At 44.1% G+C, this 17,494-nt stretch overlaps 1 protein-coding gene across 1 annotated transcript in view; it reads left to right on the forward strand.

The window, feature by feature from the left end:
• The window catches only part of LOC121287160 (procathepsin L-like), a 51,678-nt gene extending 34,958 nt beyond the window's left edge, over positions 1–16,720 (forward strand). The window contains exons 7-8 of the mRNA XM_041204759.1: positions 10,904–11,009; positions 16,021–16,720. Coding sequence (XP_041060693.1) covers positions 10,904–11,009; positions 16,021–16,120 — 206 coding nt within the window. The 3' untranslated portion in view covers positions 16,121–16,720. The remainder of the gene's footprint in view (positions 1–10,903; positions 11,010–16,020) is intronic.
• The last annotated feature ends 774 nt before the right edge of the window (positions 16,721–17,494 follow it).

Genomic DNA, 17,494 nt, shown 5'->3' on the forward strand with positions numbered 1-17,494 from the left:
GGGGCCAGGGAACTGGAAATTGTTGATGTGACGTAAGGTGTCAGAGGAATCACAGATGTAGGTGGGAAAGGTCTGGACAAGGGGAGAGATAAGGGAGTCAAGATAACGAGAAATGAGTTCTGTGGGGCAGGAGCAAGCTGAGACGATCGGTCTACCGGGGCAGTTCTGTTTGTGGATTTTGGGTAAGTGATAGAAGCGGGCCGTCCGAGGTTGGGCGACTATCAGGTTGGAAGCTGTGGGAGGGAGATCCCCAGAGTAAATGAGGTCAGTGACAGTCCTGGAAACAATGGCTTGATGTTCAGTGGTGGGGTCATGGTCCAGGGAGAGGTAGGAGGAAGTGTCTGCGAGTTGACGCTCAGCCTCCGCGAGGTAGAGGTCAGTGCGCCAGACAACAACAGCACCACCCTTGTCAGCGGGTTTGATGACAATGTCAGGGTTGGACCTTCATCAAGCCATTGTTTCCAGGACTGTCACTGACCTCATCTCCTCTGGGGATCTCCCTCCCACAGCTTCCAACCTGATAGTCGCTCAACCTTGGACGGCCCACTTCTATCTCCTACCCAAAATCCACAAACAGAACTGCCCCGGTAGACCGATCGTGTCAGCTTGCTCCTGCCCCACAGAACTCATTTCTCGTTATCTTGACTCCCTTCTCTCTCCCCTTGTCCAGTCCCTTCCCACCTACATCCGTGATTCCTCTGACACCTTACGTCACATCAACAATTTCCAGTTCCCTGGCCCCAACCGCTTCCTCTTCACCATGGACGTCCAATCCCTCTACACCTCCATCCCCCACCAGGATGGTCTGAGGGCCCTTAGCTTCTTCCTTGAACAGAGGCCCGAACAATCCCCATCCACCACTACTCTCCTCCGTCTGGCTGAACTTGTTCTCACGCTGAACAATTTCTCCTTCAACTCCTCTCACTTCCTCCAAATAAAAGGTGTGGCTATGGGTACCCACATGGGCCCCAACTATGCCTGTCTCTTTATGGGGTATGTGGAACATTCCTTGTTCCAGTCCTACTCCGGCCCCCTTCCACAACTCTTTCTCCGGTACATCGATGATTACTTCGGTGCCGCTTCATGCTCTCGTCGGGACTTGGAAAAATTTATTAATTTTGCTTCCAACCTCCACCCCTCCATCATTTTCACGTGGTCCATCTCTGACACTTCCCTTCCCTTCCTTGACCTCTCTGTCTCAATCTCTGGTGATAGACTGTCCACCAATATCCATTACAAACCCACCGACTCTCACAGCTATCTCGACTAAAGCTCCTCACACCCCGCTTCCTGTAAGGACTCCATCCCATTCTCTCAGTTCCTTCGCCTCCGTTGCATCTGTTCCGATGATGCTACCTTCAAAAACAGTTCCTCTGACATGTCCTCCTTCTTCCTTAACCGAGGTTTTCCACCCACGGTCGTTGACAGGGCCCTCAACCGTGTCCGGCCCATCTCCCGCGCATCCGCCCTCACGCCTTCTCCTCCCTCCCAGAAACATGATAGGGTCCCCCTTGTCCTCACTTATCACTCCACCAGCCTCTGCATTCAAAGGATCATCCTCCGCCATTTCCGCCAACTCAAGCATGATGCCACCACCAAACACATGTTCCCTTCACCCCCCTTATTGGCATTCCATAGGGATCGCTCCCTCCGGGACACCCTGGTCCACTCCTCCATCACCCCCTACTCCTCAACCCCCTCCTATGGCACCACCCCATGCCCATGCAAAAGATGCAACACCTGCCCCTTCACTTCCTCTCTCCTCACCGTCCAAGGACCCAAACACTCCTTTCAAGTGAAGCAGCATTTCACTTGCATTTCCCCCAACTTAGTCTACTGCATTCGTTGCTCCCAATGTGGTCTCCTCTACATTGGAGAGACCAAACGTAAACTGGGCGACCACTTTGCAGAATACCTGCGGTCTGTCCGCAAGAATGACCCAAACCTCCCTGCCGTTTGCCATTTTAACACTCCACCCTGCTCTTTTGCCCACATGTCTGTCCTTGGCTTGCTGCATTGTTCCAGTGAAGCCCAACGCAAACTGGAGGAACAACACCTCATCTTCCGACTAGGCACTTTACAGCCTTCCGGACTGAATAATGAATTCAACAACTTTAGGTCATGAGCTCCCTCCCCCATCCCCACCCCCTTTCTGTTTCCCCCTTCCTTTTATTTCCAATAAATTATATAGATTTTCCTTTTCCCACCTATTTCCATTATTTTAAAAAATTTTTAAAATCTTTTATGCTCTCCCCACCCCCACTAGAGCTATACCTTGTGAGCCCTACCATCCATTCTTAATCAGCACATTCGTTTAGATAATATCACTAACTTTAACTTTAACACCGATGTGTTCTTTTGTTCTTTTGTTGTTGACATCTTTTGATGATCTGCTTCTATCACTGCTTGTTTGTCGCTACAACCACGCCCCCACTCCACTTCTCTCTCTCTCTCCGCCCCCCACACACACACCTTAAACCAGCTTATATTTCAACTCTTTCTTGGACTTGAACTCAAGTTCTGTCGAAGGGTCATGAGGACTTGAAACGTCAACTCTTTTCTTCTCCGCCGATGCTGCCAGACCTGCTGAGTTTTTCCAAAATTCTGTTTTTGTTTTGGATTTCCAGCTTCCGCAGTTTTTTTGTTATTATTATTATTATTATTAATAAAGAACTATAGTTGTTTTGCCCCAGCAAATACACCAGTAGTCAGTTCCTTCCAATTCTAGTACACACCTATCATTGCTATTCACTGTCTTCTACTACCTAGCCAATCCCTTAACCAGGCCAGTAATTTGCCTTCAATACATTTTATTTTAGATAGCAGTTTCTTAGATTCCAGGGTCAAAAACCTGGAACTCCTTCTCCAATAGCACTGTGCAAGTACCTTCACCACATAGACTGCAGCCACTCAAGAAGGTGCCTCACCACCACTGAAAAAAAATCTGGAATCCTATCAAAAGTTTCTGGAAGTTCATTTAAATTACATCCATAGGTATTCCTCTGCATACTAAAATTACTTCCTCAAAAAAGTTCAACTAGTTTTGTTCAACTTAACCTACCTGTTTGCAAACTATGTTAACTCTTTCTAACCTGATCAAATTTCTCTAAGTGCTCCGGCACTCTGTCCTTAATTATAGATTCCAATAGCTTCATTGGTAGGTGGAGAATGAGACAGTAATTACTCACCAGGTCTGCGATTTCCTTATTTTCATTTATAACATTTTCTACATTCCACTTTCTCTCCTCCAGTATATAATTGTACAAATGTTTGCATTAATCTTGACATCCCTCTGAAGTTGCTCTTCAAACTCCTTTTTCAGCCCTTACTATCTCCTTTGTTATCTTTTATATCTCTCCCAGTCCCATAGATCTACACAATTCTCTGGAGATTTGCACGCACTTTCCTTTGGTTTTATGCTCTCACTCACCTCTTTTGTCGACCATGCCTGTTTTATTTGGTAATTAGAGCTGTTTCCCCTTAGGGGTGTATTCTGACCCTGATTAAAATAAATTCTTTATTGAACACCTCTCACTGTTCAGCTGATAATGGTTTTGACCAGTTTGCTGTTGTCAGTTTCCATCTCATCTTGTTACCAAAATCTAGGATCTTACTATGTTAAATTTCTCCTTTTCAAATGTAACTTTGCGTTTGACCATGTCATGATCACTGTTAGATAAATTATTTCTTACTGCTAGATTAGACTGGCTCATTGCACGTTGCTAAATCTGGTGTGACCTGCCCTCTTGTTAAATCTAGAAGATACTGCTCCAGAAAACTATTGTGAATGCCCTCTGAAATTCACTACCTTTCTCACTTTGATGTTCTCAATCTATATGAAAATTAAAGTTTTCCATTAAAATAACTTCACTATTGCTACAAGCCTCTCTAATGTCTGAATTAAATGTTCTGCCACTTCACTGCTGCAATCAGGAGGCTTGTTGACTGTTTCCATTACAGGTTTAATCCCCCTCTTGTTCCTCATTCTTAGCCATAGTGTCTTCACTGATTGATTGTTTCCTCTACCTATATAATCTCTTATTAATGTTGTGGCCTTACTGATTAAAGATAATATTACAACTCCCCCCCACCGCCCGCCACTTCCGGTTTCCTTATTGTCTCTAAAGGTCTTATAAACTGGCATATTTAACTTCTAATGATGAACAGCAAGCAGCCATCTCTCTGTATTGGCCACCATGTTATAACCTCTGTGCTGTATTTGTGCCTCTAATTCATTCAATTTATTCTTTATGCTTTGTGCTGCACCCTCTCCCTACCTCCCCATCCACCCTCTGACCCCCAGTGACGGCTGCCTTTTCACTCATTGCTGAGGACTGTCTCTAAGGCCCTCGACCTTGGATTTCTGCCATTGGTTTTACCTCCCTCTCTCCCTCCTGATGGCCAAGTTGCCAATTTGACCGCCAGCCGGGCAGGAAACGGATCCAAAAATATTGTTGCAGAGCTGCTGTTAAGAATGCCAGAACCTCATCCCCTGCTAGGTGTTTTGGCTGGTTTTGGCCTCCCTTTAAATACTGGGCCACAGAATTTTACAGTACAGAGAGAAGCCATTTGGTCCATTGTAATTATGCCAGCTCCTTGAAGGAGCTATCCAATTAGTCCCACTCCCCTGCTCTTTCCTGCAAAGCCCTGCAATTTTTCCTCCTCAAATATTTATACAATTCTCTTTGGAATGTTATCACTGAATCTGCTTCTCGTACTCTTTCAGGCAGTACAATCCAGGTCACAACAACTCGCTGTGTAAAAAAAACCTCCTAATATTCCCCTGGCTCTTTTGTTAATTTAATTGGTTTATAAATTGGATTATAAATAGTTTTATAAACAAAGTGGATTAATCACCAATGGTAGTCCTGTTTGGCAGTTGGTAAATATAAAGTTAGCCCCGTCTTTTGTCACTGCTGATGTCCCTTGTCAAATGGTAGGGTTTAGATTACGAGCTATAGGAAATGCAGGTTATAAGGTCAATTCTGGCTTCTTTGATGAAGTGGATAAATATGCTGCCTCATGTAGTCAAACCTGCTGAAGAACAGTGCATGTTTAAACCAAGGCCTATATGGAGTTAGCTGATCTTAGCCAGAATGATAAAAGCCTGCTTGATTTTAATTTATTCTTTCACGGGCTGTGGGCATTGCAGGCAAGGCCGCTATCCCTAATTGTCCTTGAACTGAGTGGCTTACTAGGCCATTTGAGAGGGCAGATAAGAGTCAACCGCATTGCTGTGGGCCTGGAGTCACATGTAGGCCAGACTGGGTAAGGACGGCAGATTTCCTTCCTTAAAGGACATTAGTGAACCAAATGGGTTTTTACAAGAATCAACAACTGTTTCATAGTCACGATTACTGAGACTAGCTTTTAATTACAGATTTATTAATTGAATTTAAATTCCACCAGCTGCCATGGTGGGATTTTAACCTATATCCCCAGAGGGTCATACAAACTGGAAACATTAACTCTGTTTCTCTCTCCACAGATGCTGTCAGACCTGCTGAGCTTTTCCAGCATTTTATGTTTTTATTCCCCCAAGCATTAGCCTGAACCCCTGGACTACTAGTCCAATGACATTACCGCCGTTACCACTACGCTACCATCTTTCCCTTCATCCCCTAACCCCTGCACACCCCCCCCGCCCCGCTTCACTTGCCCAGGGCTCCCCTTAGCTTCTTTGAAAGCTCAGGTTCCTAGTGCTAACAACTAACAAGTAGTCCCTGCTGGAAAGTCCCACAGACTGGGTGACCGCTTTGCGGAATGCCTTCGGTCTGTCCACAAGCATGACCCAGATCTCCCTGTCGCTTGCCATTTTAACACTCCACCCTGCTCTCATGCCCTTATGTCCGTCCTTGGTTTGCAGTGAAGCTCAATGCAAACTGGAGGAACAGCACCTCATCTTCCGACTAGGCTCTTCACAGCCTTCCGGACTGAATATTGAGTTCAACAATTTTAGATCATGAACTCTCTCCTCCATCCCCACCCCCTTTCTGATCCCCCTTTTTCCAATAATTTATATAGATTTTTCTTTTCCCACCTATTTCCATTTTTAAGTGTATTTCCATCCATTGTTTTATCTCTACCTTTTAGCCTATTTCGATCCCTTTCCCCCACCCCACCCCAACTAGGGCTATCTGTACCTTGCTGATCCTGCTTTCTACCCTTAATGTCACCATTAGCACATTTCTTAGCTAATATCACCACCGTCAACACCTCTTTGTCCTTTTCTCTATGACATTTTTTGGCTATCTCCACCTATCACTGGCCCTCTATTCAGCTCTACCTGTCCCACCCCCCTTAAACCAGCTTATATTTCACCCTTTTTCTATTTTTCCTTAGTTCTGTTGAAGAGTCATACGGACTCAAAATGTTAACTGTATTCCTCTCCGCAGATGCTGTCAGACCTGCTGAGTTTTTCCAGGTATTTTTGTTTTTGTTTTGGATTTCCAGCATCTGCAGTTTTTTGCTTTTACCCTGCTGGAAAATGTTTGTGTGTGAATGTCAGTGGTTGATGATGGGCATAGCCCTGATGTTCGCCACCACAGAGTACCTCGCAACATTATCTGTGTTCAAATAGGAGGAAGAAAACACACACAACTAAGGTACCAAAAGATGTTTCCAAACTGAAGAAACCATTTACTAAATGAGGCTTTAAGTATGCTGTCTTTTATATTCATCTTCCCTTACTTTGTGATTGAGGAACTTGGCTTCTATGAGCCAATCCATAGGGCTTATACTGTAGACCCAGGTAAAATGGGGCAAGGACCTCCATATACCAGATTTAACCTCATAAACACTGGGAAATGGACTCTGGACTCTCAGAATCTCAGAAAGGAAGACCAATGTAAAGGTTAGTTTAGAGCGTTTGATTGACAGAGCAGACTTCAATCTAAACCAGGAAGCAATGATCCTGCTTTGGAGTCCCACTTAGTTAAGGGATATAAATATTAAGGCTTGAAATTGGGGTCCTAGATAAAGATTCTGGATGATGAAGTGAGCCCTGGCTGGAACCAAATGGTCTTTTCTCAAGTAACAAAGAAAGAAACACTTGTATTTATATATACCAAGTTTCATGACCTTGGAATATCCCAATGTGCTTTGCAGCCAATTAAATACTTTTTTAGTGTTGTAATGCAAGAAACGCAGCAGCCAATTTGCACACAGTAAGCTCCCACAAACAACAATGTGATAATGATCAGATAATTAATAACATTGATTGAGAGATTAATATTGGTCAGGACTCCAGGTATAACTCATCTACTCTTTTTCAAAAGAGCAGACAGGGCCTCGGTTTTACATCTAAGAACATAGGAACATATGGCTTAGGAGCATGAATAGGCCATTCAGCCTTTTGAGCCTGTTCCACCATTCAATAAGATCGTGGCTGATCTGTTATGTCTCAACTGCATTTTGCTGTCTGCCCCCGCCATACCCTTGACTGACTTGATCAAATATCTGTCTAATTCTGCACAAAAACAGAAATACCTGGAAAAACTCAGCAGATCTGGCAGCCTCGGCAGAGAAGAGCAAAGTTGATGTTTCGAGTCCTCATGACTCTTCAACAGAACTAAGTAGAAATAGGAAAAGGGTGAAATATAAGATGGTTTAAGGGGGTGGGGGGGCGGAAGAAGTTGGGGGGGTTTGTTGGGACAAGCAAGCAGTGATTGGAGGAGATAACCAAAAGATGTCACAGACAAAAGAACAAAGCGGTGTTGAAGGTGGTGATATTATCTAAAAGAATGTGCTAATTAAGAGTGGAGAGCAGGACAAGCAAGGTAGCTCTAGTGGGGGTGGGGTGAAATAAACGATGGGTGGAATACATTCAAAAATAATGGAAATAGGTGGGAAAAGAAAAATCTATATAAGTTATTATAAGTTATTGGAAAAAACAAAAAGGAGGGGAAGAAACGGAAAGGGAGTGGGGATGGAGGAGGGAGTTCAAGATCTAAAGTTGTTGAACTCAATATTCATTCCGGAAGGCTGTAAAGTGCCTAGTCGGAAGATGAGGTGCTGTTCCTCCAGTTTGTGTTGAGCTTCACTGGAACAATGCAGCAAGCCAAGGACAGACATGTGGGCAAGAGAGCAGGGTGGAGTGTTAAAATGGCAAGCGACAGGGAGGTCTGGGTAATGCTTGCGGACAGACCGCAGGTGTTCTGCAAAGCGGTCACCCAGTCTGCGTTTGGTCTCTCCAATGTAGAGGAAACCTCATTGGGAGCAACGAGCGCAGTAGACTAAGTTGGGGGAAATGCAAGTGAAATGCTGCTTCACTTGAAAGGAGTGTTTGGGCCCTTGGACGGTGAGGAGAGAGGAAGTGAAGGGGCAGGTGTTGCATATTCTGCATTTGCATGGGGAGGTGCCGTAGGAGGGGGTTGAGGAGTAGGGGGTGATGGAGGAATGGACCAGGGTGTCACGGAGGGACCGATCCCTACCTAATGCCGCCGAGGGGGTGAAGGGAAGATGTGTTTGGTGGTGGCATCATGCTGGAGTTGGCGGAAATGGCGGAGGATGATCCTTTGAATGCGGAGGCTGGTGGGATGATAAGTGAGGACAAGGAGGACCCTATCATGTTTCTGGGAGGGAGGAGAAGACGTGAGGGCAGATGCGCAGGAGATGGGCCGGACACGGTTGAGGGCCCTGTCAACTACCGTGGGTGGAAAACTTCGGTTAAGGAAGAAGGAGGACATGTCAGAGGAACTGTTTTTGAACGTAGCATCATTAGAACAGAGGCGAAGGAACTGAGAGAATGGGATGGAGTCCTTACAGGAAGCAGTGTGTAAGGAACTGTAGTCGAGGTAGCTGTGGGAGTCGGTAGGCTTGTAATGGATATTGGTGGACAGTCTATCACCAGAAATTGAGACAGAGAGGTCAAGGAAGGGAAGTGAAGTGTCAGAGATGGACCATGTGAAAATGATGGAGGGGTGGAGATTGGAAGCAAAATTAATAAATTTTTCCAGGTCCCGACAAGAGTGTGAAGCAGCACCGAAGTAATCATCGATGTACCGGAGAAAGAGTTGTGGGAGGGGGCCGGGGTAGGACTGGAACAAGGAATGTTCCACATACCCCATAAAGAGACAGGCATAGCTGGAACCCATGCAGGTACCCATAGCCACACCTTTTACTTGGAGGAAGTGAGAGGAGTTAAAGGAGAAATTGTTCAGCGTGAGAACAAGTTCAGCCAGATGGAGGAGAGTAGTGGTGGATGGGGATTGTTCGGGCCTCTGTTCGAGGAAGAAGCTGAGAGCCCTCAGACCATCCTGGTGGGGGATGGAGGTGTAGAGGGATTGGACGTCCATGGTGAAGAGGAGGCAGTTGGGGCCAGGGAACTGGAAATTGTTGATGTGACGTAAGGTGTTAGAGGAATCACGGATGTAGGTGGGAAGGGACTGGACAAGGGGAGAGAAATGGAGTCAAGATAGCGAGAAATGAGTTCCGTGGGGCAGGACTTTACAGCCTTCCGGACTGAATATTGAGTTCAACAATTTTAGATCTTGAACTCCCTCCTCCATCCCCACCCCCTTTCCGTTTCTTCCCCCTCCTTTTTGTTTTTTCCAATAATTTATATAGATTTTTCTTTTCCCACCTATTTCCATTATTTTTAAATGTATTCCATTCATCGTTTATTTCACCCCATCCCCACTAGAGCTACCTTGCTTGTCCTGCTCTCCACTCTTAATTAGCACATCCTTTTAGATAATATCACCACCTTCAACACCTCTTTGTTCTTTTGTCTGTGACATCTTTTGGTTATCTCCTCCCATCACTGCTTGCTTGTCCCAACAACCCCCCCACTTTCTCACCCGCCCCCCCCCAACCATCTTATATTTCACCCTTTTCCTATTTCTACTTAGTTCTGTTGAAGGGTCATGAGGACTCGAAATGTCAACTTTGCTCTTCTCCGCCGATGCTGCCGGACTTGCCGAGTTTTTCCAGGTATTTCTGTTTTTGATTTGGATTTCCAGCATCTGCAGCTTTTTGTTTTTATCTCTGTCTAATTCTGCCTTGATTCAATGACCCAGTTTCCGCTGCTCTCTGGGGAAGAGAATTTCACAGACTAATGACACTTTGAGAGAAAAAAATTCTCTTCATCTCTGCCTTAAATGGTGTGCCTCTTATTCTTAAAGTGTGTGCCCTGGGTCTAGTCTCTCGCACAAGTGGAAACATCCTCCCGGTATCTACCCTATCAAATCCCCTGGATCTTATATGTTTCAATAAGATCACCTGTCATTCTTTTAAACTCCAATGGGTACAGGCCCAACTTATTCAATACTTCTTCATAAGATAAGCCCCTCAACCCAGGAATGAGTTGAGTGAATCTCCTCTGAGCTGCTGCTTATGTAATTATGTTCATTGTATTCCAGATGTGGTCTCTCCAAGGCCCTGTACAGCTGTAGTAAAACTTTCCTACTTCGTTCCCCTTGCAATAAATGTCAACATCACATTTGCCTTCCTGGTCACTTGCTGTACCTGTATGCTAACCTTTTGTGATTCACGTACCAGGACACCCAGACCCTCTGTACCACTGAGTTCTGCAGTCTCTCTCCATTTAAATAATACGCTGCTTTTCTATTCTTCCTGCCAAAGTGGACAAATTCACATTTTCCCACATTATGCCCCATCATTGAAAAAAGGCACCCCTGACACCGCAGCATATCCTTAGTATTGCATTGAAGTGCCACTCAGGATTACACTCTTAATGGGACTTGAACACACCCTTTCTGACTCTGAGGCGTGTGTACTACCAGCTAAGTTACTATGAATACATATGAGACAAATTTTCTAAAATGTATCTGTAGCAGAATTTTTTTTTTAACCTTATGGTAAATTTCAGTTGTTACTCAGGTGGAAGGATTATGATGTATAGCTGACATTTTACTGAGGATTGCATTGTATTGCTCCCCAGGTATTTACTATGAACCCAGTTGCCTACCTTATATTATGAGTCATGCGGTACTGGTAGTTGGATATGGAATTACACCTGATTCGAAGTACTGGATTGTTAAAAACAGGTATGTCGTCCACATCACATATTTAACTGTGAATGCTTTAAAATCTCTTGTCAGAGTAGAACGCCAGATCTTTATTGTGCCTCTAAGTCGTAAAGGAAGCACTAACTATCTGGCTCAGAGAGAAGGTGGCTGGCATGGGAAATGGGTACTTCTAGGGATGACCTTAAGGCATATTGTCAAAATGTCAAGCTGGGGGAGTGTGGGCGGAGTTTGACTCTGTATCTAACCTGTGCTATATTTAACCAGTAATGCTTGATGTTGAGTACAAGGTGCCAAGGTTCCATTATGGAGGAAGATACCCTTCCACTTGATGAGCTTATACACTTATATTAAAATAGAAATGGAATAAAAATGCGCTATTTCTCAATACTTCACTGAAAACGTGCAAATGAAAAATAATGTAATTATAATTGCTGTGCTCTGATTGGCACAATGCCTGTTCACCTCTAGGACTTTGAATTCAGCACAGAAAACGGAGCTGAAAATCTCCTCTGATAATGTAAGAGGGCATAGGATACTGAGTTTGTGAAATCAACATCAATAAAATGCATTTGTTTCATATCCTTAATATAGCAAATGTTTTATAGAAGTGAAGTTGGAGGAAAGTTAGAAGAGGGAACTGAAGGAATGCTGAATTCAGTTAGCTTTAAGGGCATTGAAAGAGAAAGTTAGAACGACAGAAGTGGGTTTAGAGAGAGTGTTCCAGAGTGTGAGGCTTAAATGTTTAAGCTGAAGGTGGAGCAGAGAAGAGAGGGTTGTAAAGGGGCCAGATTTGAACATGGTGGGCATGTGACGGTGGAGAAAGCTCATGGAGACTGAGAGGGAGAGTCAGGAGGACACAGAATGAGGGGAAGCTGAGGAGGACTCAGAGGGAGGCAGAGCTGAAGCCATTGAAGAATTGTAGACAAAGACCAGAATGTGGAATTCAGTGCTTTAGGGATGAAAAACTAATGGAGGTTGCTGTGTATAGGTGTAACAGAGAAACAGGATCTACTAATAGGATTAAGGCAGATGAGTTTTGGATATGTTTTACTTCTGTCTTAGTGTTAAGTTGGAGGAAGTTGTTGCTTATCCATTACTTCAGTTTAGCTAATCAATCTAACAGCAAAATGGTGGTGATGAAGTAGAGCTCAGCATCATTAGCAATCAGATGGAAGCTAGGCCCATCACTAAGGGATAGCATGTAGATGAGGAAAAGGGGTAACCAAGTTAAGGGGCATTTCTGAAGTGACAGTTTTTACATAGGATATATGGCACAGAAGCAAGCCATTCCGCTCTACTAATCTGTGCTAGTGTTTATGCTCCACTCGAGCCTCCTCCCATCTTTTCTCATGCACACCTACCATCATTACCATCTGTTCCCTTCCCCCTCATATGTTTAGCTAGTTTCCCCTTGAATGCATCTACATTATTCACCTCAACCACTCACTGTGGTAGCAAATTCTACATTCTCACTCTTTGGGTGAAGAGGTTTCTCCAGAATTCATGGTGACCATCCTATATTGATGTGCTCTAGCTATGTTCTTTCCCACATGCTCAATGGGCATGGGTGGCAGTAAAAGCTATTGAGGGAGATGTGTTGGCTACTTTGGTACTGCTGGGATGGAACCATTGAAGTGTGTTGCCATGGTGATGGATCACAGAGGAGAGATGTTGGAGGGGCCTGCCATATCAAAAGAGAGGTTGAGGAAGACAAGGAGAGATGGAGCACCATGACAGCAGCCACGGTGGATGTTCATCAGTGACCATGACCAGGTTGCACTCTCATTCTTGACCCAGTTCTAAGTGGCTTTGGATTCACAGCACAAAACTGTCTTTAATTGGCTCTAATTACTCAGATGCTAGAAGCATGTTTGCAATGAAAAATTCCATGGTTCTAATGGGAGATGTTACCTTTCACGCATACTGGGGAAATAGAAGTCAGGTAGTAAAGGCAATGAATTTCCAAGGGGTGCTTGGGACTGTTTAGTAACAAATCCAAATTAGCTAACAATCTGACAAGTTACATGACATTTTGGAAACAGTGACTTTAACCTGATTTGAACTTGGAGTTGGATTTGAGCGGAAGAGAGAGGGTCACAAAAAAAGTTTTAAATTTATGAGGCAAACTTTGAAGGCATGAGAAATTAAATAGCAACAGTAAACTGACCTAAACTGTAAATGGATAAAACTGCAGACAAACCATATTTCAGAAAGATTTGAACAGCCTGGGCATGGATGTTAATCACTTGTACTTATTATTTAACATTATCAATAAACCCCCAAGAATGGCTCCCTGCCTATGGCTCCTTGTTCTGATGAGCAGTGTTCTCGTCACCCAGATGTGAAACCTTTCTGCACAAGATAATGGCAGGTGCCTCTTCCCTGTGCTCTGTGCTGCCGTCAGGCCAAAGTGATGGTCCGGCCTCACACTCCCTGGACACATTAGTGATGTCTGCACCTCGATTGTCATTGTTGCCAGAATGTAGTGGGTAGGGGCCACAGAGTTCTCTCATTCTCTCTGTGTGCTCTCAGCACCTTTAAGGTGGGGCTGGCTCCCATCTCTTCAGCATCTGTGACCAGTGATGCTGTGCTCCTGAAGGGCTGAGGTGCTGAAGGTGATCAAAGGATCAGATGCTTCTAAAGTTTCATGGCTGCGTCTCTATGAAATGACTCTGATCATAGAGCACAAGCGAGCTGCACTTGGCTAGATAGGAATCAGACGTTCTCAGAGACTATGGGCAGGATATTGAGTGCAGGGGGCGGGGCCCATTTGCCAACGCGTAAAATTTTCAGGTCGGCAGGGGTGCAGCCGAATCAGCTGTGTGCCCACCGACCTGTCAACGGCCAATTGAGGCAATTTAAATTCTAATTGAAGTAGTTAAAGGACCTGGCTGGGACCTGGCCAGCAGGCCGGGAGCCCTGGCGGGCTTCAGAAAAAGCATGAAACCTCATCCACAGGCGGGATGAGGTTTCATGTAGGTTTTTAAAAATATAATTAAAAGTTTAATTATAAGTGATGGACATGTCCCAACTCATGTGAGAGTGTCAAGGAAATTTTATTTTTCTGTATTTCACATTTTTGAATTTGGCGCCGATTTCTCTGAGGCAGCACTTAGCCTCAGGGAGCTGAGTGCGCTCTTTCGTGCGCGTACGCGAAAGAGCGCACTCTCGGCTTAGGGAACTCCCCCCTGCCCACACAGGGATCACATAGCACTTCCTGGCGGACGTCACGCTGGGTGGGCCTTATTTGGCCCGCCCACATAAAATGGTGCCGTACCCCCAATCAGGGGTGCCAATTGGAAGCACGCCCGTTTCTGAACTCCCCCACCCCACAACGACGGGGGGAAAGTTCTTCCCTATGTGAACATTTATGGAGTGTCCTCACTGCATGTTGTCATCCTCTCCCTACAATCGGGCGACTATTAGGGCCTCCACTGTGTCTCCATGACAGGAGCATTCTCTCAGAGGGTGTTCGCGCTGTCATAAGCCAGACTGGAGTCAAGCATTCACAGAATACAGTGTGAGGATCTATGGGGTCACCTCACTGCATCATCCTCCATGAATCTAGCTAGCTATTATTGTAGAATTACTGGAATCTGACACACACAGGAGAGAGAGGCTTTAGATCTTTTCTCTTTTCAAGCTAGGAGCTACTCCGCTGCACTGCTAACACACAAACCCTGGTCACCTGGTCAGGAGCCAATTACTACATTGCCAGGCAGTTCCCCAGACTCCTCCTTGGCACCATCTTGTCTTTCATGGCACTCTGTTCCAGGACAGCAACATTGTATATATCCCTCACACTGTTCCAGTAGACATGTCTTTCAAACTCAAGCCATTGTAATTTTAATCCACAGTCCAGCAGAAATAAAAATATATGTTCTTTACAACACAGAGAAGGACAGGGCACACATATAGGGCAGTGCACACGAAGGACAATGTACTTATATAGGACAGTGCATATATATGGCCCAGTGCACATATAAATGACAGTGCACATATATAGAACTGTGCACACAGTACAGTGCACATATATATAGGACAGTGCACACATAAAGGCAGCACACGTATATAGGGCAGTGTACATATAGCACAGTATACATATAAAGGACAGTGCACATATATAGGACAGTGTACACATATAGGGCAGTGCACATATATAGGACAGTGCGCATATAAAGGACAGTGCACATATACACTACCGTGCATATGTAAAGGACAGTGCACATAAAGAGCAATGCATTATATAGAACGGTGCACATAAAGGACAGTGCACGTAAAGGACAGTTCACATATAGAACAGTGCACATAAAGGACAGTGCACATATATAGGACAGTGCGCATATAAAGGACAGTGCACATATACACTACCGTGCATATGTAAAGGACAGTGCACATAAAGAGCAATGCATTATATAGAACGGTGCACATAAAGGACAGTGCACGTAAAGGACAGTTCACATATAGAACAGTGCACATAAAGGACAGTGCACATATATAGGGCAGTGTACATAAATAGGACAGTGCACATAAAGGGCAGTACACAAAAAGGTCAGTGTACATATATAGGACAATGCACATGTATAGGACAGTGCACATAAAGGACAGCACATATATAGGACAGTGTACGTATATAGGACGGTGCACATAAAGGGCAATGCATATATATAGAACGGTGCACATATATAGGACAGCGCACATATATAGGACAGTGCACATAAAGGACAGTGCACAAATATAGGACAGTACACATATAAAGGACAGCACACTCATATAGGGCAGTGTACATTTAGGACAATGCACATGTACAGGACAGTGCACATAAAGGACAGTGCACATATATAGGACTGTGCACATATAGGACAGTACTTACAGGGCAATGGAAAGAGGGCATGTTGGAAATAGAGTTTAGGAGGAATAAAATACAAATGTTCAATGGTGCACTGACTTTAGCAGTATTTACAAAAATAATTTCAATCACAAATAATGCGATATGACAATTAATTGTTCCTTTTAAAATTTTTTCCAGCTATGGTGTTGAATGGGGAAATGAGGGCTACATTTTAATGTCCAGAAACAGGCATAACAACTGTGGAATTGCGACGCATGCCGTCTATCCAGTGATTTAAAGATTTTTTTGAACAGAGTCCAAGAATGCGAAGACTTCTGAGGGCGTGCTTCTTCTGTTGTGTGCGTTGGGTTTTACGTTATTTTAATTACTGTTGCTTCACCTTACAACTTTGATCGGAACCATCACTCCCTGTGTTGATTTTAATATAAATTGTCTTGTCCTGGAACAGCACATGTATTGATGAATGTTTTGAATGAGGGAATTAACATACTTTCACTGATTGACATTGATTGCTGAGCGGGGCTTGTCAATCACAGACTCTGGTTGCCTATTCAAAACCCAGTGCACTGCCCTGCTGGCCAAGGCAGTGCTTCACTCTCTCCCCTTGTTTGGATTGTGGATGGAGCCCTTGTTACTGTTTCTGACTGTGATATCCAACAAAATAGATGGGCATGGCCAGGTTAAATTGCCAGTGTTGGCATTTGGTTCTGGTGCCTAGAATGTCAAACTGATGTTCTCGATGTAAGTCAACCATTAAATGCTAAATTCTTAACATAGCGACAATAAAAGGGAATAATTATGTAGAACCCTTCAGACATCTGCAATGTGATTTATACTTCATGTTTACAAATAATAATAAATGCATCATTTCCACAAATATGTGAAGAGAGCTTTGAATGATTTTATTTCTTCTATTTATTTCATAGTTATCTGTAGTTCAGTTGGTAATGCTTTTGTCTCTGAATCAGAAGGTCATGGGTTCAAGCCCCTCTCAAGAGGCTTGAGCACAAACTTCAGGCTGACACCCTTGCGAAGTACTGAGGTAGTGCCGCACTGTTAGAGATGCTGTCTTTCAGAGGAAATGTTAAACCAAGGCCCCATCTGCCATTAGGTGGATGGAACTTTCGAAGAAGAACAAAGGGGTTAATCCTGATGTCCTGGCTGAAATACATTCATTAAACAATGATTAAAACAGTTTCTGGTCATTATCACGTTGTTACTTGTGAGAACTTCCTGAATGTAAAATTAGTTGCTGTGTTTGCTATCTGACAACTTCAGAAACTAAGTTGTGAAATCCTGAGGTTATGAGAATAACAGAATGACACTAACAGAATTGATAAAGGGGAGTTGGTGAACATATTATACTTGGACTTTCAGGCTTTTGATAGAGTCCCCCCTCAGGAAGTTGGTTAGTAAAATTAAAGCACATGGGATAGGAGGTAATATACTGGCATGGATTAAGGATTGACGAACAGGCAGAAAAGCGAGAGTAAGAACAAATGGGTCATTCTCAAGTTGGCAGGCTGTGATGCAAGGATCAGTACTTGGGCCCCACCCGTTCACAATATTTATCAATGATTTGGACGTAGGGACCAAATGTAATATTTCAAAGTTTGTAGAGAACACAAATCTTGAGGGGTAATGTGTGTTG

This window comes from Carcharodon carcharias, chromosome 14, assembly GCF_017639515.1.
Source record: "Carcharodon carcharias isolate sCarCar2 chromosome 14, sCarCar2.pri, whole genome shotgun sequence".
Taxonomy (NCBI): domain Eukaryota; kingdom Metazoa; phylum Chordata; class Chondrichthyes; order Lamniformes; family Lamnidae; genus Carcharodon; species Carcharodon carcharias.